Raw genomic sequence first — 25,863 nt, 5'->3', positions numbered from 1 at the left:
AAACATAAAAAAGCAAGTTGCAGAGTGTTGGCATAGCAAAAATTAACTTTTAAGGGATTTTTAAATATGGATTATTTATTAATTTTTAATTGTTGACCAAATTGTTGCATACACTTAAATTTATTGTACCTTTGATTTTTAATTAACTATTTGATATTTATTTTCAAGTTTTTAAAGTTTTTTAAAAAATAAAGAGTAATTACTTAAATTAATTTTTAAAAATTTTAAAAGTGAATATTTTAGTCTCTAAAAAAATTAATACTTTCAGAACTTTTCAACAATATAAAATAGTCTATACTTCTTTTTCATAAATATTGCCCACAACTGATGATGTTGAATGTTTACATCTGTAGTTCAACGGTTAAGAAGGACCAACCTCCTAAGTTGAACGCCCAAAATTGACATTCAACGCCAGCCAGGGAGCAGAAGACAGAGAGATCACCCCTTTTATGGGCTCTAAGTTTAATGCCAGGCTTGACCAAAGCACATGACTAAAGTGGGTCCAAAGTAGATTTTAGCACTCCTTAGCTTATTTAGTCTTATCTTTGTAACTTTTAAATTTAAAATTAACATCTTGTAGGTTTAATCTTAGAGGTTTTTACTATAAATAAGGGACTTCCTTCCTCCAAAGGATCACGCCTCCCGGGAGGGGAGATTCAGACACACACGGAATATTATGTTCAGATCTTTTTTGTTTTCTCTGTAAAGTATGAGTAACTAAACCTCCTAGTTAAGGTTAGGAGCTTTGCTTGTTCCCATGGATTAATACTATTACTTTTTTATTTTCATATATGTTTGACTCCATTCTATGATGTATTGTCATTCTTCATCTAAATGATTCTAGGGTGGAACGGAAGTATGACCCCTTTTTCTACATGAGTTCTTACAAGTCCTTGACCGGATAGTATTGAACTACAGCTTAAGAATACATCTCCTAAACTGTAAATTGCCTGGGCTAATTAGATAAGTGACATAAAATCCGGTTAGCTTTGGGTGATTGAGGTTTTTGTGGCGCTAAGGCTAGAATATTGAGCTTCATTCTCCGATCTGAAAGATCTGACCTTGTCTGTGACATTTTAAGTAGGATCAAGAGATTGAATTGCGTTGAACTTCACCCTCGTTTGATTCGAATGACTACTGACCCTGGCTTTTGATGAGAATTAGAGGAGATTAAAAGGGTCCAAGGAATTGGGGTTTAATCACTTACAGCATTGCCATAGAATGAATGATTCGTTGTTACAATAATCAGTAAGAGGTATTAATCCAGAAAGATAAGCATTTCCAAGGCCTTAACTATTTCTCACCATTGTTTCTATACCAATTTTTTGCTGCTTTCTTTATTTCCTTGTTTTATGCGCCTACAACAACCACTCTTTTTCTATTTCGTCTGACTAAATCCAGCAAGATAACTATTGCTTGCTCAATCCAATGATTCTCATGGGATCGACTCTCACTCACCTGAGATATTACTTAGATGACCCGGTACACTTGCTGGTGAAGTTGTGCAAGTTCTAATTTTGCACACCATAATCTCTATACTCTTTATTTCAGAAACAATCATCGAGTGAGAGCTCCTCTGATGAAAGTCATCAACCTTCCACCAAACAAATTACCTCCTCTTCTTCCAAGAATTCTGATTCAAATGAATCATCAGAGACTTCTTCTCCATTTTCACATCTCAAACCTAGAAGACCTGCCTAGGTATAATTATTCACTAATTTTAGCTTTAGTCTCATCAACTTCCATTTTATTTTACTCATGACTATCTTTATCATGACAAAGGCTGGGAGGACTTCTCAATCCACTCCTTTTGTGCCGATAATATAGATTGATCCAAAAAGGCAAGAAGGCCATCACTCGAACTTGTCATCTTCCAGTGACAAAACAACCTCTCATCACACACATGAAGCCCAAAAACCTTCATCACCTGTTTAACCGATAACCACCATTGTCATTCCTACCCAAGTTATCGATTCGTTGGTTATTGAAGAACAAAATCCAATAGATTTGAATAAAGAAAAATCTCCTTCACGTCAAACTGTGAATAACTTTACCCTTTCTTCTCCGATTGATGTTAATCTTATCATCAATCCCCTTCTTTCACAAACCATTGACTCACCTGTTCGAGATACTAGGGCAACAATGCCTTCTCCTCAAGCTACTCCAAAATCCCATAATCCTTCAAGTCCAATGGACCAATCTGGACCATCTTCCCAACAAAGTCCCAAACTTGTCAAGGAACCTTTAGCCACTGTCTCTAGCCCACTTCATGCTGACTTGGCTGAACTTTTGACTATTTTGAACAAGATTACCGACGAGGAGGAAGTACCCACCTCGACTCTGATCATGGAGGAATTACCAAAACCAAATCTTCCTGAAGATTTCACCCCAGGGACTCTCAACCAAATGACCTTTCTTCTTAGGCTATAAACCCATACTGCTGATGAATGGGTTACACAAAGTGATTTGAATGATATATTATCTAATACTTTGAGTTTTTTCCTTGAATTCCAGGTTTCGCCTCGATTTTTTGTAGTGGTGAAAAATTCGAGAGGGTTTCTAAAAACCTCTTCTACTTGTCTATTTTTGCTTTTCTTAAGAGTCCATGGGTGATAAAAAAAGGAAGAAAAAAATATAAAGATGAAGAAGACGGTTCTTACAAATGGGTAAATGAGGACGTGAGGAGTCGAGGTTCACTGTTTGTTAATGAGGGTAGTGTGGGTGAGATTGATGCATCGAAGATAGTTAGAAAAGGTTTTGGAGTGAGGGTTGAGTTGCTGCCATGCACCAAGGCTGATCGTGTTTTTCATAGAAAAATAGATTTCGAATATTTTTTATATGCATAGCTGTGTTCTTGAAGAACTTCGTGTGAAATTGCCTTTTACCATTTTCGAGTGTGATGTTTTGAAACAACTAAATTGTGCCCCGTCTCAACTCCATCCAAATGGTTGGGCTTTTCTAAGATATTTTGAAATTTTAATGGAGTTTCTGGAAATAAAACCTTCTCTTGAGTTGTTTTTCTCTTTATTTCAAGCTAAAGGAATTTGAAAGGAGATTCAGGTTAACCTAAATAGTGCTCCTTGTTTTTCAGTTTTCAAACTCTATAAGTCATCTTTCAAAGATTTCAAGAAAATATTTCTGAAAGTAAAGTCGGTGGATGAGGATTTTCTATTCTATTTAGACGAGTATTTAGGTGAGAAGTTTTCTCTATTTTGGTGTTCACAACCACAACATATATTAGGTCCAGAGGAGATAAGTCCTCGGAATGAGTGTATAATAGGGTACTTGGTTGAGGTTGTTGATAGAGAAAAATTGATATCTGTCGTGAATTTGCTTCCATGGGAAAAAGAAAAAATGTCTGTGGTGAACTACCTTGGTGAGGGTTGATAAGCTATTTTTTGAAAATGTTGATAATTTTGCTGTATTTTTTACACTGTTTATTTGTTTTATAAGAGGAAAGTATCCGGGTGTATCAGCAACGAGCTTGAGAACTCATCTGAAGACGAAGAATTTTGACAAAGAGGGTTCATCTTCGAATCCTAAAAAATTAATGGAGAAGGAGAGGTGAATCAACCAGCCCCTAAGAAAAAGAGCATTGTTTTCAAGAAAAGGAAGGCCAATATTATAAATTTGAGTGATGATGTTACGAAGAAGGAAGGAAATTTCTTTGAAAGAGCTATTGGCATTTGTAAATAAGCAAGAGAAGCTCCATAAGTTTGCCGAGGATGGGGATAGTTCCTCGGTATGGGATAAGAGATTCCTTTTATGGTTTATGGTTGACAAGGTATTGCAGGCGTCTTCTGACGTTGCCTTGATTGATGAGGTCAGAGATATTGCTGTTGACCAATATCTTCAGGTATTAAAACTGAACTTCATTTGTAAACTTTTGAATGATGAGCTATATGTTGTATAACTATTGGGTTTTTTATGTTTTGGGTTTTCGCATGGCCAGTATTTGTCGAGGTCAGGAGAGGAGGCATAAGAAACTGTTAGAAAAAAATGATGAATAAGTGAATTTGAAGGAAGAGCTTGATTTGAAAGAAATGGTAATTGATGATCTGAGAAAGAAGCTAGCTGCGAAAGAAGAAAAGTTGAAATCGAAGAGGAATAATTATGATAAAAATAGAATTATTAAGAATGAGGGATAGTGATCTTTCCAGCATGAAGGATCAAGTGATTGAGGTTACAGTGAAATTGAACGAGATGGAGAAGAGTAGGGTGTCTGAGATTCTTGATGCTTTTGTGGAGGGATTGGAGCGTGTAGTGACGCAGGCAAAGTTTGTCGCCCCTGACATTGATTTCTCACAAATGGATACGGGCAAAGTGGTTCGTGATGGGGTCTTAGTAGATGATGATGAGGCTGCCGAGGAAGAAGATGATAATTTAAAGTAATTTGTACTTTCTATTTTGATTTTGAACTTATGGTATTTGATTTTATTACTTTTAGACATCAAATTGTTCGATGAGTTTGGATTTGAGTTTTACCAGTTTGGTTTGGCTATTTGTAATAGTTAGTTGTTTGAGACGTATCTCTTCTGGATAATATCTGAATAAGTATTTGATATTTAATGAATTTGTAGGTAGATTTATGAGTGAATTATTGGGTAATGGCTATTTTAGATTGCCACTAAATTATTGGTCCCTATTTTTGATTGGGGTTTTGATAGAAGTACACTTTATTGTTTGGACGAGAATACCTCGTTAGTTAAATTTTTAGTTTGGTAATTGATTGATGATTGAGTTTGATTGCGCATGTTTAAATGATGCAAATTTGAATTGAAGAGTTATCACTAGTGGATAAATCATTTTGATATTTTGTGACTGATTTGATAGTATATAGTCATAGGTTGGTTTGAAAGAGATCGGAGAAAAGAGGATGATTGATATATAACTCGGTGTTTCTTCAGTCGTGATGTATTGATGTTTGACCTTTGTTTACAAAGGTGCAAGTAGGCTTGCCTCGTTAATACCTCTCTAACCAAAACCCTTTTTGGAAAAAATATTGTGAGTAGGAAAATAAGTACAAGCCTGTCCTTGTCATTTTAACTATAATATTACTTTAAAGAGGAAATATTCCAAGTGTTAGGTAATATTGTACCATCTAGAGATTTAGCTTATAAGCCCCATTTTCGAGAGCTTCAAGAATTCTGAGTGGACCTTCCCATTTGGCTGCAAGTTTCCCATGAAATGGCGGTCGTCTGGCTTACCCAGTCTTTCTGAGTTCTAAGTCGTCAACATGAAAAGAGAGAAAATTGACCTTCTGATTGTACTGCCGAGCTATGTTTTGCTGTATTGCTCGGTGGTGGACAGAGGCTATGTCTCAGATTTCTTCAAGTAAATCTAGTTCAATTCTTCGAGCTTCATTGTGATTGTTTGCTTGTGTTTAGTGAGGATTGAGAGATCTCCAAAGGAATCATTGTATCAGACCTATAGACTAAACAAAATAGGGTTTCCTTAGTAGTAGAATGTGTAGTGGTGTTATAACTCCAAAGAATTTCTGAAATTGGCTTGGCCCAAAGTCCTTTTGCATCATCCAATTTCTTTCTTAAAGCATGTAAGACAACTTTTTTTGCGGCTTTTGCTAATTCGTTAGTCTGCGGATGTTCAACTGAAGAGAAGTGTTGTTGGATTTTTAAGTTCTGTAAAAAAGATGTGAAATTATGGTCGACAAACTGACGACCATTGTCAGTAATAATATGATGAGGTATATCAAATATGCATATAATGTGCTTCCAAACAAAGGAAATCATTTGCTATGATGTGATTTTGGCCAGTGGTTATGCCTCAATGCACCTGGAGAAATAGTCAATAGCTACAACTAAAAATTTTACCTGTCCGGGTGCAATAGAAAATGGACCGAGGATGTCAATCCCCCACTGATAGAATGGCCAACTTACCTCGGAGTGATGCAATTGCTTGACTGGTACATGTATCATTGGAGCGTGTTTTTGACAATTTTTACAGGTTTTCACCTTTTGATGACAATCTTTTTGTAAACTCGGCCAGAAAAAATCAGCTCAGAGAATTTTGAATGATAAGCTATGTGCTCCTATATGCGTGCCGCATATTCCTTCATGGGCCTCGGCCAAGGCAAGATCGGCTTCTGACCTATTTAAACACTTTAATCTGGGATGGGTATATCCTCATCTATACAGAGTATCATTTAACAATGTAAAATATGAAGCTTGTCTTCGGAATTTTTTCAAATGATCGATTTTAGGTGGAATGTTTCTAGTTTTCAGATATATTGGATATAAGACCATTGCCAATCGTCTGCTTAGCTGATGTTGCAAATATTAATGAAATGGATGCTTGGTGTAATTAGTGTGGATTTTAAAAGGGTGGCAGTGTGTCATTGTGTACTTGCGGGTTTTGACAGAATGTTAGCTTGGTGATTTTGTTCTCTTGAAATATGATAAATTTTAAATTTTGAAAAGAAGGCATGAGTGATTTGACAATATCTAGGTATTTTGTTAAGAGATTATCTTTGACTTGCAAAGACTTATTTACCAGTTGTTCTACTAATAAAGAGTCACAGTGTACCTCTATTTTAGAAATGCTTAACTCAATGGCTAACCTTAGGCCTGCAATTAGTGCTTCATATTCGACTTTATTGTTGCTAGCCTTAAAAGAGAAGCGTAAGGAGTGTTCTAAAACAATTCCATTACCATCTTCGAGAAGAATTCCAGCTCCTGACCCTTGAGAATTAGAGGTGCCGTCGACATAGAGTGTCCATGTGCTGGCATATCGTTGGAGTTGGGAGCAGTAAACTCGGCAACAAAGTCGACAAGATATTGTGATTTGATGGAGCCTCATGATTGATATCTGATATCGAACTCGGATAATTCGATAGACCACTTTATTAATCTCCTAGCAAATTCTGGTTTTGTGAGTACTTGCCATAACGGTTGCTCAGTTTGAACATTAATGGTATGACTCTGGAAATAAGGTCGGAGACGCCTAGTTGAGAATACTAAGGTGGGGCAAGTTTTTCTATCTTTCGGTAGTGAAGCTAGGAAATTTATAGTGATTTGCTAATGAAGTAAACAGGCCTTTGCATCTTGTCCCTTCCTATAACAAGAACAGAACTAATTGCCAAGTCAGTAATTGATAGATAAAGGTAAAGTTCTTCGCCAAGTTCGGGTATTTGCAAAATGGGAGGTTTCAAAAGCAGAGTTTGTAGGTTTGAAAAAGCAGTTTCACATTCATCATCCCATTTGAAATTATTTTTCTTTTTGAGTGATTGATAAAAGCAAGAAGATTTATAAGCTAAACAAGGTAAAAATCTTGATAAAGCAGCAAGTCTTCCTGTTAATCGTTGGACCTCCTTTATAGTTCGAGGACTTTACATTTCCAAAACAGCTCAGCCTTTTTTAGGATTTGCTTCTATGCCTCGGCTTGTAAGCAAAAAGCCAAGGAATTTACCTCTTTGGACGCCAAAGACATATTTCTCAGGATTTAACCTCACATTGTATTTTTTGACTTGTGCAAAAATTTCCACAAGGTCGTTGACATGAGACTCACTGATTTTGGATTTTGCCACCATGTCATCAATATAGACCTCCCTGTTCCCCCCTATTTTCCTATCGAACACTTTATTCATAAGTAGTTGGTAAGTAGTCTCCGCATTCTTAAGGCCAAAAGGCATAACTTTATGGTAAAAATTACGATACTTAGTTTTGAAAGCAGTTTTATCTTGATCGGGTGGATGCATCATGATCTGGTTATAACCAGAATATGCATCCATGAAATTTAAAGTGCCAAAGCCAGATGAATTATCAACTAAAGCATCAATAGATGGTAAGGGGTATGCATCTTTAGGACATGCTTTGTTTAAATCAGTGAAGTCGATGCACATGAGCCATTTACCATTATGTTTCTTTACCATGACAACATTAGCTAACCATGTTGTGAATCTGAGTTCTCGAATGAAGATGGCATCAATGAGCTTTTTGGTCTCCTCTAAAGATGCTTGTTTCTTTTCCATTCCGAGGTTTTGCTTTTTCTGTGCTATAGGTCGGATTGACGAGTTTATTGCCAGCTTATGAGATATTACAGAGAGATCGATGCCTGGCATGTTTGCGGGAGTTCAAGCAAAGAGATTGGCATTTTGTTGGAGAAATTGGATGAGCTTCTCCTTTGTCGTCACCCTGCATAGTTGAACCTATAAAAGTGAACTTATTTGGATCATTAGTTAAAGAAACTTTTTGTAATTCTTTATTTGGAGGTAGGGTGGTCTTGAGACTCGGTGCGCGGATCTAACTCGGCTAATGATGGTAGCTCGAGCGAGTTGTGGACGGTATTATCTGTGCACCTATAGCTCGGTTAGATATAGGCATTTTGAGACTGATGTTATAGTAATGCGGAGCTTCACGGTGGTCACTGTGAATTAGTACAAGGTTTTCCTGTACATGAAACTTAACACATAGATGAATTGTATAGACAATTGCACCGAACTTATTCAAAAAAGGTCGACCAAGTATTAAGTTGTAAGGACTAAAACAATCAACCACAAGGTATTAACCATCTAGAGTTTTGGTTAGAGGACTCTCACCAAGTATGGTCTATAACCACATTGATCCCAGCACAGGTACTCGTTCACCTGAAAATCCTGCCAAATCTTTCATGGATGGTTGTAGTATGTTGTCACTTAATTTCATTTTCTGAAATGTGGAGTAAAATAAAACATCGGCACTACTTCTAGGGTCCAACAAGACTTTGTGAAATATTAAGTCTCCTAGTTGAATAGAGATAACAATCGGGTCGTCTTAGTTGAGCTTGGTTGAATTGAAGTCAAATTGTTGGAAAGTCATTTCAGGGAAAGTGGGCAAAGATTGAGAATTGTTGTTTCGACAGCAAGCATAGCTCGGTTGGTGCGTTTACGGGCCGAGCTTGAAGCTCACAACCCGCAATGGCCCCAGATATGCAATTGATCACACCGTGGGGTTGATTAGGTTGATGATTGTTTGTTTTGTCCTTGTCCCGTGAAGATTGTCCTGCAGAAGATGAGTCAGATGGATGTGTGGCACGCTTTAGGATATGGCCGCCAATGTATTTTTCTAAATGTCCTTGCCGGGCTAAAAGTTCAAGCAAGTCTTTGGCTACAATACACTCATAAGTAGTGTGCCCGTGTTTCTGATGAAAAGCACAATACTTTTTTTTTGTCCACATTCTTTATATCTTGGTAATTCCATCCTTCCAAGGAGGTTTGATTAGTTTCGAATTCAGTATTTCCTTGATGATTTCCTCCTTTTTGGTGTTGAATTGGGTATAAGAATCATAACATGGTATCAATCGAAAAGTTTCTTGTTGTCCCAAGCTTTATTGTCTTCCTTATTGGTTTGATTCTTCTCGTATTTTCAAGTTTGGCGTGGCTCTTCAATCTCCATTTGACCCTTGGCTTTCTCTTGAAACTCAGCCAAGATTTTGGGTTTGACCACTGTGATGGCCTCTTGGAACGTTCCAGGTTGGAGTCCACTCTTTATAGCATGCAGGTGTACCTCAGGGTGAAGGTTTGAGATGCTCACTGCTACTTTGGTGAAGTGGGTGACATACTCCCTGAAGGTTTCATGTTGCCCTTGATTGATAGTGTTTAGATAGTCGGAATCATGTAAATAGATGGAAGATGAAGTGAACTAATTTTCGAATTGCTTAGCGAGCTCTTGAAAGCGTGAAATTGAACATGCAGTCAAAGATGAAAACCAATCAAGTGTAGGATCATCTAAAAAAATAGGAAAACAACGACATAAAATAGGATTAGAAGCACCGTTCACTATCATCACACATCGAAATTTCTTGACATATTTTTTCGAATCTCCTATGTCATCGTAGGGAGTCAAAGTGATCAGTAATGCGAATTTCCAAGGCAGTTTGAAATTCATAACGTCTGCCGTGAATGGTCCAACAACGTTGTCCTCCAATTCGTCATCATCATCATTTTGTTGATCTCTCTCTAGTTGTTGAGTTTCAGAGACGTGTGTTGGATCAAAAATTTCTTCATCACCCTCTGGTTGCTCATTGTGATTATCATTATTTTCAATCCGAGCATTAGTTAACTTGGCTATCTGATTTTGCATTCGTTGGTTTTCTTTCATCATACGCTGATTAGCTTGTTGTAACTCTGTTACCATCCAAAGAAGCTCGGATGGATGGTGTGGGAGGATGCTGGTCAACCATGAACAAGTATAAGAGTTTTGGGACCTAAAGAAAGAAGGGTTTTTGTTTCTAGACCCCACGGTGGACGCCAATTGTTCTTGTGGAGATTGGTTGCTGTATAACTCGTCCGCTGATGAATAACTGCAAGCTCTCTGTCGGGATAAGTTATACTTCGGCAATGAAAGAACAAGGGTGTCGGTATTTGGAAAAGGCACTCCGACGCTCAAGTTAGTGAGTGGATAATAAGTTTTGCAATATGCAATAATCTGAACAACATTCTTACCCTTTCTTTTATATCTGAAATAGAAGGTGATAGTTGAGTTTCCGAGTAATTTTGTCATTAAACGGAGAGTAATAGCTCGTCTGAGCGTTTTGATGTTTTATTATTGGTAACCGATCTATAACGTATGTAGACGAGTTATAACGTGTAACCGAGTTATAACGGCCACATCATTTAGTTTTAATCTATGATGCATGGACATTTACACTGGACATGACACGTCAGGAGACATGCCGACACACGAATTTTAAAATTTTATAAAACACGAAGACACACATATATATAAAATATAAAGTATTTTTTAGATAAATTATAATGATATTTTGATATTATAACAAAAAAATGATATTTTGATATTTTTTATATTAAAATATAAATTTATTTTTTTAATTTTTTAATATTTTACTTTAATTATATAAAATATTTAAAATATTTTTTATTTTAATAAATAATAAAACTAGACATGTTAAGAATAAAATTGAACATACTGATATGTAATGATATTTAAGTATGACAAAAAAAATTATTTTTATTAAGACAAAATTAAATACAACAACCACACATATCGAATGAATATTGAACAACTTAGTAAAATTTTCGAACTTCATAGGCCTTAATAGTTTATAGTTTTATAAAGACAATACATACTACTCAGTGAAGTCTACAAACCTCTCTTTTAAATCCAGATGAGGTATACATAACACACACTCATAAACCCAACAACAATAATAAAAAGAGAAAATTTCACTCTTCTCTTGTGAGAGATACTAAAATGACACTCTTTTTTTTTTATTTGTAAAATATATATTTTCATCTCATATAACTCTTTAAAAATTTTCTCTTTAATTCATTTTAATTTTTTTTGTGTGTTAACTAATGTTAACTTTATCCATTTTTTAAGAAAAAGATTTTTTACAAAAATACCCTTTAACAAAATTTTTATTTTTGTCATTAAATTTTACTTACAAAAATATCCTTTAATAAATTATTTTTTTATTGATTAATTTGTATTTTTACCAAAATATATTTTAAAAAATTAATAATTAAATTATTTTTTTCTAAGATACCTTTCAATAATTTTTTAATTATTAAATTATAATTTTACCAAAATCTTCGTGAACAATTATTTTTATATTTTACTATTAATTTTTTTTATATCAATATATATTATTTTAATATTAAATAAAAAAAATCTTACTACTGTTAATATGTATAACAAGTAATATATATTGATATCAAAAAATTAATAGTAAAATATAACTATAATTGTTAACAAAAATTTTGGTAAAATTAAAATTTAATAATTAAAAAATTATTAAAGGATATTTTAGAAAAAAATTTAATTATTAATTTTTATAAAAAATATTTTGATAAAAATATAATTTAATCAATAAAAAATAATTTAATTATTAATTTTAAAAAAAATATTTTGATAAAAATACAATTTAATTAATAAAAAAATAATTTATTAAAAGATATTTTTGTAAGCAAAATTTATTGATAAAAAAATAAAATTTTTATTAAAAGATATTTTTGTAAAAAATAATTTTTTTTTGAAAAATAGATAAAATTAATATTAGTTAACACAAAAAATTTAAAATAAATTAAAAAAAAATTTTTTAAACATTATAAAGCAGAAAAATATATATTTCACAAATAAAAAAGAAAAAAATATTATTTTAATATCTTTTAAAAAAGGCAGGTAAAATTTTCTCTAATAAAAAATTTGTTATTTTTAAATAAAAAGTTCTTAGAAGTTAGAACTCATGATGGCTAGACAAGAACAATATAAAATAATGTTTAGTTTCGTTGAATGTTCAATTTGGAAAAAGGGAAAAAATCATGTTTAGTTTCATTGAACGGTGAATTTGGAAAAGAGAAAATATCACTCTTTTCTTCTATAAAATGCTAAAATATTTTTTTTATTTATAAAATATATATATTTTTTATAATTTTTAAAAATTTTTATTTTTAATTTATTTTAAATTTTTTTTATGTATTAACTAATGTTAATTTTATCTATATTTAAGAAAAACAAAAGTATCTTTTAACAAAAAATTTATTTTTTTGTCATTAAATTTTGCTTAATAAAATACTCTTTAATAAAAAAATTTTCTAAGATAATCTTTAATAATTTTTTAATTATTAAATTATAATTTTACCAAAATTTTTGTTAACAATTATTTTTATATTTTACTATTAATTTTTTTGATATCAATATATATTATTTTAACATTAAATAAAAAAATCTTACTATTAAAATATATATTTATTTCGCACGAAAAGGAAATGATATTTTCTCATTGGAAGAAGGCAAAAAAAATTAGTATACTAAGTTGCTAACTGGGCATGCATGTGTTGCATGAATAAAAAAATAATAACCGTAGAAGCCGCCAATAGTGGCTCATCGATTTTCCTTTCTAGTTCCTTCTATATATTTATATATATATGCAACTATGGATCGCAACACATAGAGAACGCTCTCTGATCGATGCTCTAATTGCAACACATCTTCAGTTTGATGCACATTACATTAACATTAATTATTTGCTGATTTCTAATGGCTTTTGGGCATTTGGTGTCAATTCCCAGATCAACTTCTTCCATTGCCACTACTGCTGGTATACATCCTTCTTCTTCTTCTTCTTCTTCTTCTTCTTCTTCTTCTTCTTCTTCTCACACAGCAAAAGTCGAAGAATGTTAGGAAGATGATAAATATTAAAAATAAGATAGTATCATTTTTCTCTAGGCTGATATATTTTAACCTTAATCAATCAGTGTTCTTTTCTTCAAAAAAGCTAAGAAACAGAGAAGAAGACACAGTGTTTTGTTTGATATATTCTGATCTATTTGTTTTAATAACGTATTAACAATCATAAGTTTGATTAGAAATGAGCAATTCCGTTTTTGCCTTCTTTGGTTTTTATATATATGAGTTTAATTTTTTTAAAAAAAATATATTATTATATCAAATTAAAATTTTTATGATTAAAATATCTATGATTAATCTCTATTAATTTTTTTAAAAAAATTTAACATTAGACAAATAAAAATGAAAAGAAAATTTGTGTGAATTTTATATAATTCTAAAAAAACTCTTATATAAAAGAATATAATTATTTATATACTATTTTTATTAATTTAAATTTTTTAACACAAATGATATAATAATAATTTCAAAATATTATTAAGCATGTATTTGTTTGTTGAATTTACAATCGTATATACATAAATAAAGAGGATTAGATCACCGCTAAATTATAATATTTTATACAGCTGTATATATATAAATAAAGAGGATTAGATGACCGCTAAACTATAATATCTTTTTGAGTTATGTTAGATAATTAATAAATTTTTTGAACAATATAAACAATTGTCAATTAAATCAAAATACACGATACTTCTAAATTATTTATCTAAATTTTAATATTAAAATAACTATTCGCATACTTAATAAAATAAATATCCGGATTTTTTACTTAAATAAAATAAACTAATACCAAAATTACTGGATTCTCCTAAATCAAATTTTAAAACGTAAATATCCTCTTTCTACTATTATATAAATCGTTCCAGGGGCATGAGGATTATATAATATATTAACCATGCCATCCAGGAACGATTTATGCATGGATGGCCTAGGAGAATAGGGAGTAAATCGTTTCAGTGCATACATGATTATAGATAATGTATAAATCGTTCCACCCTGTAAGAATTCACGTGGTTTTGAGCTAAAACACAAAGGCTTAACACGATTAACGTGTTAAAGCAAACCCTCTCAAGCCTGGCACGATTTATGAATAATAGGATACTTTTATTTATAATATTTTATTTTAAATTATATGTATTAAAATTTTAACTTAAAAAATAAAAATATATTTTTTATAATTTCAATTATTAATTTTATTAATAAGATTAAATTAAATTAAAAAAAGAATACTAACAAATTATAATAAAAAGAGTACTAAATTTTAATACATCAATTTAAGTTTTTTCTTAAAAAAAATGACAAAAGGGGTTAAAAAATATTAATTTTGCATAATATAAATTTATGCTGTTTTAAGTAACATAAATTTAAGTTTTTACGAAATTTTTAATATCTGTTCTTCATATAATTTTTTTAAATTATTTTTATTGATGCATATTTTTTATAGAATTCTTTTTTGTCTTTTTTTATTTGGATTTGTATAAATTTTAATTATTTATTTATAATTTTAATTATTAATTCTATTAAAAAAATTAAATAAAATAAAAAATACTAACAAATTATAATAAAAAGAACACTAAATTTTAATATATAAATTTAAGTTTTTTTAAATTGTCAAAGAGTGTTAAAAAATATAATCTTACATAATATAAATTTATGTAGTTTTGAGTAGCATAAATTTAAGTTTTTATAAAATTTTTAGTATTCGTTATTCATGTAATTTTTTTTAATAATTTTTATCGATGCATATTTTTTATAGAATTTTTCTTTGTCATTTTTTAATATATAAATTATAAAAAAATATGAATCGATAAAAATTATTAAAAAAATTACATGAACAAGAAATACTACAAATTTTATAAAAACTTAAATTTATGTTACTTAAAATCACATAAATTTATATTATGTAAAATTATATTTTTTAACACCTCTTGACTTTTTAAGAAAAAAACTTAAATTTATGTAATTAAATTTAGTATCCTTCTTATTATAATTTGTCAGTATTTTTTTATATAATTTGTTTTTTTAATGAAATTAATAATTAAAATTATAAAAAAATAATTAAAACTTATACAAAATCAAACAAAAAAATGACAAAATAAATTCTATAAAAAATATGCATCTATAAAAATGATTAAAAAAATCATATGAACAACGAATACTAATAATTTCATAAAAACTTAAATTTATGTTATTCAAAACAATATGAATTTATATTATTTAAAATTATATTTTTTACCACCTTTTGATATTTAAAGAAAAAAACTTAAATTTAAATATTAAAATTTAGTACTCTTTCTATTATAATATGTTAGTATTCTTTTTTTAATTTAATTTAATCTTATTAATAAAATTAATAATTGAAATTATAAAAAATATATTTTTATTTTTTTAGTTAAAATTTTAATACATATAATTTAAAATAAAATATTATAAATAAAAGCACCCTATTATACATAAATCGTGTCAGACTTGAGAGGGTTTGCTTTAACACGTTAATCGTATTAAGCCTTTGTGTTTTAGTTCAAAACCACGTGAATCCTTATAGGGTGGAACGATTTATACGTTATCTATAATCCTGTGTGCCCTGAAACCATTTACTCCCTATTCCCCTAGCCTATCTATGCATAAATCGTTTCTGGGTGGCATGGTTAACATATTATATAATTCTCATGCCCCTGGAACGATTTATATAATAGTAGAAAGAGGATATTTACGTTTCAAAATTTGATTTAGGGGAATCCAATAATTTTGGTATTAGTTTATTTTATTTAAATAAAGAACCCTAAATATTCGATAAATCTATTATTTATATTATTTAGTATTTTTATTGTGTATCTATATTTTTTATATTTTTTTTTGTAATACTCTAAATAGATTTTTAAAAATTTGGCCGGCTGATGAATTTGTTTTCCAAAAAAAATTTGATTAGGTTTTCGTCGTTTTTAGGATATTTTAAATTCTTTGTACAAACGGCTAAAACGTGGCGTTTTATAATAAATCTAAATTATATTATTTTAAATAGACATATCTATCTCCAATTTTAGTGTCTAGATGTTCATATGCGAAGATGTTTTAAAAAGGGCCTTTTATAAAAAATTCATCCCTCTCTTTCTGTGTAAAAAACTAAAAATACTCAATATCCCAAATCTTCTCTTAAATTTTACGACCTAATTTTTTATATTCTTTTTTTCTATTAACACTGACTCAAGTTTGTAACGATGTATTTTTGACGATTGTTTGGTGGTGGTTTAAGATTTAAGAAAGAGTATGGTATTACTCATTTTTTTTTAATTTAGTGTTATAAAATATATATTTACACTTACGTAATTTTATTATTTTAATTTAATAAATTATGTTATTATCTAAAAATATAGAAAGTGGGCCGACAAATTACAAATACCTTACACTAGTACGCACTAAACACGGTAAAAGATATACATGCCCTTATTTTACTAAAAAAAAAATACATGTACGTAACTTATAAAAAATATTATATTGTCATGATTTATGATTATAAAAATTTATAATGGATCTCTCTCAGTGTTCTGCAGGGTAATTAACTATTGAGTAATGCTACACCTCAACACAATTCATTGTTTCTAGTCCAATAGTTAGATAATAATATTTAAAAATATTAATTAAAAATATATTATTAAATTATAACATTAAAAAATATTAGGCTATTGAGTACTGAACAATATTAAATAAAATTGTTGCATTAAGCATTTTTCTAAACGCTTTAGTTTCCTAGTCAGCCATATAAATATGCACATCAACCTATGTGAAATAAGATATAGAGGGATAATTAATTATATACGAAATACAACTACAAATTAAAGTTATCTCAAATTATTAATGGAGAAACGAAAAGCTTTCTGGTAAATATATTCACAAATCATGACTGTATAATTTTTTTTTCTTACTAATGAAATCTTGAAATTATAGCTGTTAGTAAAATTTTTCTCTTGATATTTGCTTGTTAACAAGGGTGAATTTTTTATTTTTGTATTAGATAATTAATGACTTTTTTAAATAACATAAATAACAAATCTTAAAATTAGTCTAATTTAACTAAAATATACTATGTTACTAATTAAATTAAAAATTAATTTATTTTTTTTAATTTTATTATTCACGTTATTCAATAATATTATTATCTACTTATATTTTTTGTCTTTTTCATTTCTTATAGCAAGCTGCTGGAAGAATAAAAAATTCGCCGACAATTACTATGCAAGTATGCTCTCTTTCTCTTTCCGCTAAAAAGAATTAGATTTAATAATAAAAAATAAAATATATGCTTTGCTAGGACAAGTGGCCAAACTTTTACTAGTTTCTAACAAAATTGGTCTTGGACTCCAACTTTAGGAATAGTAAAATATTGTATATTTATACATGAAAGTGATGAAACAAATATTTTAGTAAACTTAAATTTAGACTCTAGAAAAGGAAAGGAGATCGCGCAAGATCATCACGGATTTATATAGAGATGAGTTTTATGATAGTTTTTATTACGGTGCTTAAATCGTTTAATTTATTTTTATAAATAAATAATAAAATATATAAAATAAAAATAAAATATTTAAAATTTATTAAATATTATTTATTTATCTTTTTTTAATAAATTAGACACAATATTATATACACCATAGACCATAGTATTCACCTTATATAGATCCAAACATGCGTGTCTGTATATTAATTCACCCTTGTTTTTTTATTCAATAATAATAATAATAATAATAATAATAATAATAATAATATTGATAAATGTAAAATTTTCCAAATAAATAAGTATTCCGGTTTTTCATCAACTTGTAGTCTTGTATATGATATCAGAAATAAAAAATAAAATTAATTATTAAAAATAATTATTATATATTTATGTATAAATATATATAATATATAATTTTTTAATATATATTTTATATAAATAATTATATTGATAATTAATTTTTTATATACATATAACATAATTTTAAGAGAAAATATTGGACACCATTATATCTTATAGTAAATTTTTATCACTCAAATTCATTTATATATTTACAAATTATTATTATTATTATTATTATTATTATTATTATTATTATTATTATTATTATTATTATTATTTTGAAATTAAAAGATGATGCCTCGTCCTTTTTTTGTTGTTGTTGTATTCAAATTCTTGTTCTCCGTAATTGAAAGTGACATTTAAGTTTTTGGCATTAAAGATTTTTTCTATTAATGTAAACTCCAAATATTCTTAGGGTTTGTTTCGATGCATTTTTATAAAAGATTTTTTTAATAATTTTTTTAAAAAATATTTTATAAAAATAAAAATAATTTTATTTTTGGATATTTTATATAATTTTTTTATCTTTAATTATATTTTTTTTTAAATTATAAATTATAACTTTTTAAAAAAGATGTTTTTATTTTTTTAATATTTTTATTTTTACTATTAAAAATTTGTTAAATATACCAAAAAAATAAAAAAATAATTTTTTATTAAATTTTTTTTTATTAATTTAATAGAACCCAAATAAACACTTAGTCAAATATATTAATAGCTAAAATACTAAAATTCTCAACAGAAGATAACATAAAATTGGAATATTAAACAGCTAAAGTAGTCATGATCTAAGCGGAAAGTTTAGCTGAATGTGGAAAATAGTATTAATAAGCTACAGCTCAAGTGGTAATATAAAATTTAATTTAATATACATAAACAGTTAGAATATATTTGATTTACATTTTTATTTTTTTATTTTTAATATTTATCATTTTAAAAATTTATAAAAAAGTTAAAATAATAAAATTTTGAAAGAAAATAATAAATAAATTTCTGATCTTTTATTATTAAAATAAATAATTTTTTTACCAAATTAAAATACAAATAGGTGTTTAACCTTTATAAATTAAAAACACATAGGTTCCTCTAACAATAGTTTGAATTCAGTGCAAAAAGACCTATGTGTCTTTTTTTTATAAAGATAAAAAAACTTCTTTAAAATTAAATTTAAGAAAAAATTTATTTGGCTTTGGAATAAAAAACAGAGAATTATTTATTATGTTTCTAAATTATGAGTTTTTATTTCTACTTTTTATTTTTTCATAAAATTTTAAAAACAAAAAAAAAACTAAAATTTAATATACAATCTAAACACTGAAAATAAAAAATACAAACGAAATACACTTTTAGTATCTTAATTCCTAATACCAGTGCTAATATGAAATTTGATTTGGGTCTCCAGATTCTTATGGAAGAAGAGCTTTATGGCAGAGTGATAGGAATCTCACAAAAGATCACAGCATCAAGACATCTTTGCAGCACAACATTTCAAAGCTTCATTACAATCCCATTGAAAGAGGATCTAGAAGCAATAAAATTGAGAAAACATACTTAACAAATGCATCATCTTCTGCACAATCACATGAATCTGAACCACAAGTTCATGAATCACCAAAAGCTTTAGAGTCTATTAAAAAGGGACTCGTTATGTTTCTCCAGTTTTGCAGACTTTATGCATTTCTTGGCATGGTTAGTTCCATTCTTAATTCCATATACTAATACTTAATGAGATACGAATAATTTGATTATCTGATTAAATCCAATCTGACTCGATTATATTATATTAGATACTATATTCGCTAGCTAATCGAGTCAAAATGAGTAAAATCTAATTATACTTAAATTTTAATTGATTTGGATATCGAATTTAGGGTCGGAGAATCGAATTTATCTATTATATTAAAAAAATAAAAAATATATAATATTTATCATCTTCATCCTTTTTATTACGTCCTATTTAATGGTGTGTTGAATTAGCTTTTAACTTTATTTTTTATTTTTAATTAAACATGCCCTAAATAAAAATTAGTCATTATCATTTGCTCATTTTATTTATTTTGAACAGATACCAGCAGGACTTTCTTCATCACTTCTTGCCGTAGATAATTTTTCAGAAATATCTCCATTATTATTTTTAAAAGGAGTCTTGCAGGTGAGCTCTAAAAATTTAGATAATTTGTTTAATATAAATTCTAAAATCACGGTTGTATTTTAACTAATTTCATAATAGATATTATTATAAATCAGTAGAAAAAGAAAAAAATTAACGGTACATTACATGCATCTTTTTATTATAATAAAAAAGTGCTAATTTACACATTTTAATATAAAAATAGTAGTTTTATAAAAATTTCAAAACTTATTTTAAGAGATGAATATTATTCTACACAATAAATAACATAAAATTGAATTTGTATGGTAATTACACATTTCAAGAACGTTTGTACTTCTTGATTTTAGGTTTATTAGATATTTCAAACTAATTATTTATATTTACTTATTGTCATGGACGAACAAGGGGCGAGTGGCAGTTTCGGCCCCAATTTTTTTTAATTGTAATAAGTTATTATGAATAATTTAATTTTTTTTAAAAAAATTATTTAACATTTAGTCTAATATAAATAAAAGTCTAATCTAATTTAAATATTAATAATTTTTAATATCTAAAAAATAAGTAATAATATTAAAAAAATTTGAAAAAGATATAATTATTAATATTTTTTAATTAAATAAAAATTTTCAAATTTCATAAAGTGAATTCTTTTTCTTCTTGTGGCTGTCTTTTTTTATTCATTTGATATTAATTTTCTCTGTTTCAACTGCTACAATTAAGAAATCTTTTTCAACTATGAATATTGTGAAAAATAACTTAGAAATAAAATAAAAGATGAATTTCTTGTTAATTGTCTTTTAATTATATTGAAAAAATTACTGAAAAATTTGATACAAATTTTATTATCGGTGAATTTTATGATACGAAAAATTGACCACTTCGTTAGTAAAAAGTATATACATATTTTTTTTACTTTAAAATATATTTTCTGTCGATATATTTTTATAATACATCTTATATTATATAATTTTTTTACATAATTTTTAATATTATATGCCTTATTGACCTCCCATAATATTATTTTTGGATCCGTCCCTACCTACTTATTGTATGAATTGATTTAGAAAATGTATTTATTAAGGTATAATTATTCTTTGATGTGACATTTGGTCTTGTTCGAAGTGTTCAAAGTTTTCAAAGTTTCATATTTAATTAACTTTGTGTAACGACAACATCTCTATTCATCAACGCAAGTTGCCTAAAAAGGTTATCCTCTGTTTTTCATGTTCTGCCTAGAAAAGAATTTTTTTTTTCTATTTTAAAAGGTATAGTTTTACTATTTTGAAAGAGTTTAACAAGAAAGTCAAGTTTTTTTCATCTAATTTTTTGAAATTATTTTTTTATTTTAAATTTTACATCTTAAATCTTAAATATTAAATATTAAATAATCACAAAAAGTTAAATCCTAAATTCTAATCCTTAATCCTTTAAAAATAAAAGTTGAAAAATAATTTTATAATAAAAAAATTAACTAATATATATTCAATTCTTTTTGAAATAGTTTAATAATCTACTCAATTTTTTTCCCATGTTTCAGTATATAGTAACTTTCTTCTTCACGTCTCAATTTGTTATGGGAGTGAATCAATTATCCGATGTGGAAATAGACAAGGTATGCACTTCTTACTAAAAGTCAACACTTGGATTTTCATTGCTTCAATAGACTAGGTCTTCATTAATTGTTTGGTTAACGTATTGTTAATAAAAATAGATCATTTAACCTTTAGGGTTTAATTAACATATGCCTAAGACATAAGATAAATTTACCAATTAACGTATCATTGCATTTGCATATTTTGTTTTAATTTGTTATTAATTCTTTTTACCTTTGCTATAAATTTTGTTGTAGATTAATAAGCCAGATCTTCCTTTGGCATCCGGAGAATATTCCTTCACTTCCGGAGTTATACTTGTGACATCGTTTTTACTTGCGGTATTGCATATAGAATTATTTTTTTTAATTTTCATAAAGATATTTTTATATAAAGATTATATTATTAATTGTTAAATAATTTTATATTTTTTATTATATATATTATTTAATTGAATTATCTAACAGTTTATTGAAAAACATTACCTAGAAAAGCTTATTCTTTGTGCTTTTTGTGCAGGGTTTTGGAGTTGCATGGATGTTAGGATCACAACCATTAATTTGGAGTGTTGTTGTTACTGCTGCGCTAATGGGAGCATATTCAGTTAATGTGAGTTGCTTTAAAATAAAATTAAAAAAAATATTTATTTAAAAAATTTTGTTAACTTGTGCTCTAAAGACGTAAATTAAGTATATTATAAAATTTTTTATTATGATATTTTTAAAATATATTTTAACACATAAGTTAGTTAAATCTTTATTTAAAGGAGACCACTTTGATAAAGACATTAAAAATGTCTTCTTTTAAAGACGTTTACATATGTCATGATATTATTGGATATTTTTATTAAACTGGTTAATAATTTATTTTTTAATAAACCAGAACAAAATCGGTTTATTATAGTAACAATAATAAACCCAATTATCCGCATTATAATTATTAGACCCTATTTGATCCGATCGATTTACACGATTTGAACCGAATCATGTTTAAATTTTTTGATAAAAAGACAAATATATCCCTGATTTTTGTTTAAAATAAAACCATGATCCAGTGGGTTTTGTAAATTAGTCGGTTCGACCGAATCTGATAACAATTGGGTTTATTGTTATTGTTATAAAAATCAATTTTATTCTAGTTTGTTAAGAAATTTAAAAATAACCGGTTCATTAATACGTCAAATAATAATACGACACATAAGTGTCTTTACAAAAAGACATTTTATACATGTTTATGGAACATCCTCCTTATTTAAATTATTTTTAAATTTTGTGTTCTGTTTATAATTAAAATAAGTAATCTTCTTAATTTAGAAGTAGTGTCAAATTCAAGATGGATTAAAATCGATTAAAACAAAAATAAAAAATAAAGATAATAAAGCCATGATTATTTTGTATGTTAATTTAAGGGCATTGGCTTGTGATTTTAATATTTTCAAGTCTAACATATTTATTTAATAGAAACTAGATTATTGACATGTTTGTAACTCTTTATTTCTATACTTTTCAGTTCCCTTTATTAAGATGGAAGAGATCTATAATCCTCACATCACTATCTAATGCAATTGCTATGTTGGCATCATTTCATATAGGACCTTTTCTTCACATGAAGGTATTGCTTTACTAAACTATAATATTTAATCGTTAAATTATTTTGTTAGTCTTTATAATTTCATTAATTTTTAGATATTTTTAAAAAATTATATTATTTAGTTTCCTATCATGCAATTTTCATGAAGTCTAATGCTTTTTTGTTTGTTTTTTTTTTCTCTTCAAATTCGTGCGATGATGTTTAGACCTTTGTGCTAAAAAAGGCAGCTACCTTTCCAAGATCTATGATTCTTGGTTGTGTGGTCATAGGTTTGTTCTACACAATAATAACATTAACAAAGGTAAAATTTTCAACTTTTTTAAAAGAAAGATTAATTTTTAATACCATTTTTTTATTGGATGTGTTTAATCACAACTAGATCTAATATTATTTGGTGATAAATAGGATTTAGGGGATGTTGAAGGAGACAAAGCAGCAGGTTTGAAAACTTTGCCAATACGCTTGGGTGTTAAGCCGGTAATTTATTTTTCTTTAGTTTCTTATATTATCTAATTAAAAATGAAGTTTTGATGATGATATATACTCACATCTTTTTTTTTAGGTATTTTGGTTATGTGTATCACTTATTCAAATGGCTTATGGAATTGCTATTACAATGGGAGCATTATCTCCTGTTCTATGGAGCAAAATTGTTACGGTAATATGATGCATGCATATATAGATTATAGTCTTTTATTATGATAATATTAGAAAAATTCATATAATGATATTAGAAAAATTTTTATAGAAAGTTATAAGGCATTTTTAGTCTTTTATTCTAATTCATTTATTCAAATTTTCTTTAAACTATATATATTTATGTTGTTTAAGAATAAAATTAAAGTGAAATTGTTGATCATTTTATCAATATTTTAAATTTGTTAGGTTGTGGCACATGCCTTCATGGTTTTCTACGTGTGGAACCATGCTCTTAATTCAGTAGACTTATCAAGCAAAGATTCGTTACATTCCTTTCATTTGTTTATGTTTAAGGTAACCAATAACTTATTATGCTTGGGTATTTGTTCCTTCGCTTCTTAATTATTTCGATTCTTTCTCAATTAAAGTGATATTCTACTATGAATAAAAATGTTATGATTGTGAAGATTAGAGTTATGAGATTTATCGTTTTTATACTTTTTTGGTTGCAGCTTGTAACTGTGGAAGGCATCCTTATACAATTTGTTCGTTGAAGAAGTAGGGAGATTGTTGATTTAATAAATGGTGCAATATTTTCTGTACATTTCAACTAGGTTGATGAATAATATTCATGCAAGATTATTTATGTCTTTATATTTTTGTATCAAGTAAATTATTTTGTGATAAGATAGATAATATTATTTTTTAACTTTAGTCAAATTCTAATAAATTCAAATACTTCAAGTATACTTCGTTATACAACTGTATTATTTTAACATTAGAAATTAAAGCTATCATCCTATGATCGATTATCGTGTGTCTTTCTGTTTTGAGGCTATAATTTGTACCATGTTAAACAGTGCATAATTGAGGAATCATTTTCAAGTTAATGTATGACTTTTATATAGTTATTTATTTATGTTGCGATGTCTTGTTTTAAAAGCTTATCATTCTGATAAGGAGAGTTTGATTTTGTGAGTGAATATAAGTAAATTATTTTTATTGGTTTTGATTGTTGTTAAATTATAGGTAATTTTATTATATATATGGTATTATTCTACTATCTAGGACTGGTACTATAATTACAATGTATGAGTTTCAGTTTTATTTTTGTGTTTAATTCTATTTTTTGTATCAATGAATGAGAATAAATCAATAGATTATTAACTTCTGTATTAGAAAATAAATCATTTTTTAAAATTTTATTTGAAAAATTATTAAATTATAAATACTTTAAAATATTTGGATGTGCTTGTTTTCTTTATTTAAGATCTTTTAACAAAATAAAGTTTGCATTCAAATAAAAAAAAATTGCTTATTTCTTGACTATGATAATAACTACAAGGGTTATAAGTGCATGATTAAAGATGAAAAAATTCAATATTCGAGACATGTGATATTTGATGAAAGTGAATTTTCTTACAATTCTCTATTTCACAATAAAAATATAATAGTGAACTAGGATACAGATAAAGATCTTCTAGTTTTTACATTTAATATTTCACACAAGACTTCTAACCCTCTCCAGACTCTACCTCTTCTAAATATCTCAGATTCTCCCTCATCAACTACTTGCCTTGACATTCAAATTATTGAGCATACCTCTTCTAGTACTAGCCTCAATCAAGCTAGTTTGAATCAAGCTAGTTTGAATAAACCAATTACATTCTGTACCATACCCCTTGTATTTTGCGTAGAATGTCTGCGACTCCGACTTATACACAGTGTAATCACAACAAAAATTTACTAACTTTTTTCGAAAACTGGGAATGTAACATTATAAAGACTCAATATTAAATAGATAATAAAGGAAAAAGGGTCAGTAACACCTTAATTTTAGTACGATCATAACGTACTAGAGGTTGGATCGTTATCGAGTTCATCTATATTCATCTCCTCGCCAATCGCATCCAGTCCCATATGCTGTTTAAACTCAATGTACAA

At 27.8% G+C, this 25,863-nt stretch overlaps 1 protein-coding gene and 1 long non-coding RNA gene across 3 annotated transcripts in view; both read left to right on the top strand.

Annotated features, from left to right (window-relative positions):
• The window catches only part of LOC130944398 (uncharacterized), a 37,287-nt gene extending 36,499 nt beyond the window's left edge, over nt 1-788 (top strand). The window contains exon 4 of the long non-coding RNA XR_009072039.1: nt 354-788. This is a non-coding gene — a long non-coding RNA (uncharacterized LOC130944398). The remainder of the gene's footprint in view (nt 1-353) is intronic.
• A 12,116-nt stretch (nt 789-12,904) lies between these two features.
• On the top strand, nt 12,905-24,666 carry LOC130944605 (naringenin 8-dimethylallyltransferase 2, chloroplastic-like). 2 transcript variants are annotated; one of them, XM_057872994.1, is made up of 13 exons: nt 12,905-13,056; nt 17,341-17,385; nt 19,388-19,674; nt 20,051-20,137; nt 21,636-21,710; nt 21,948-22,031; nt 22,210-22,299; nt 23,200-23,301; nt 23,486-23,581; nt 23,686-23,757; nt 23,843-23,938; nt 24,166-24,273; nt 24,432-24,666. In XM_057872994.1, exons 1-13 carry the CDS (start codon nt 12,996-12,998, stop codon nt 24,471-24,473), a joined length of 1,245 nt encoding a protein of 414 aa, XP_057728977.1. In that variant the 5' UTR covers nt 12,905-12,995; the 3' UTR covers nt 24,474-24,666. The 2 variants fall into 2 exon arrangements, with proteins under 2 accessions (XP_057728977.1, XP_057728978.1); XM_057872995.1 differs by lacking the exon at nt 17,341-17,385.
• The last annotated feature ends 1,197 nt before the right edge of the window (nt 24,667-25,863 follow it).

The sequence above is a fragment of the Arachis stenosperma genome, chromosome 8, assembly GCF_014773155.1.
Source record: "Arachis stenosperma cultivar V10309 chromosome 8, arast.V10309.gnm1.PFL2, whole genome shotgun sequence".
In the NCBI taxonomy this organism is placed as follows: domain Eukaryota; kingdom Viridiplantae; phylum Streptophyta; class Magnoliopsida; order Fabales; family Fabaceae; genus Arachis; species Arachis stenosperma.
This window is presented reverse-complemented; position numbering and strand designations above follow the sequence as displayed.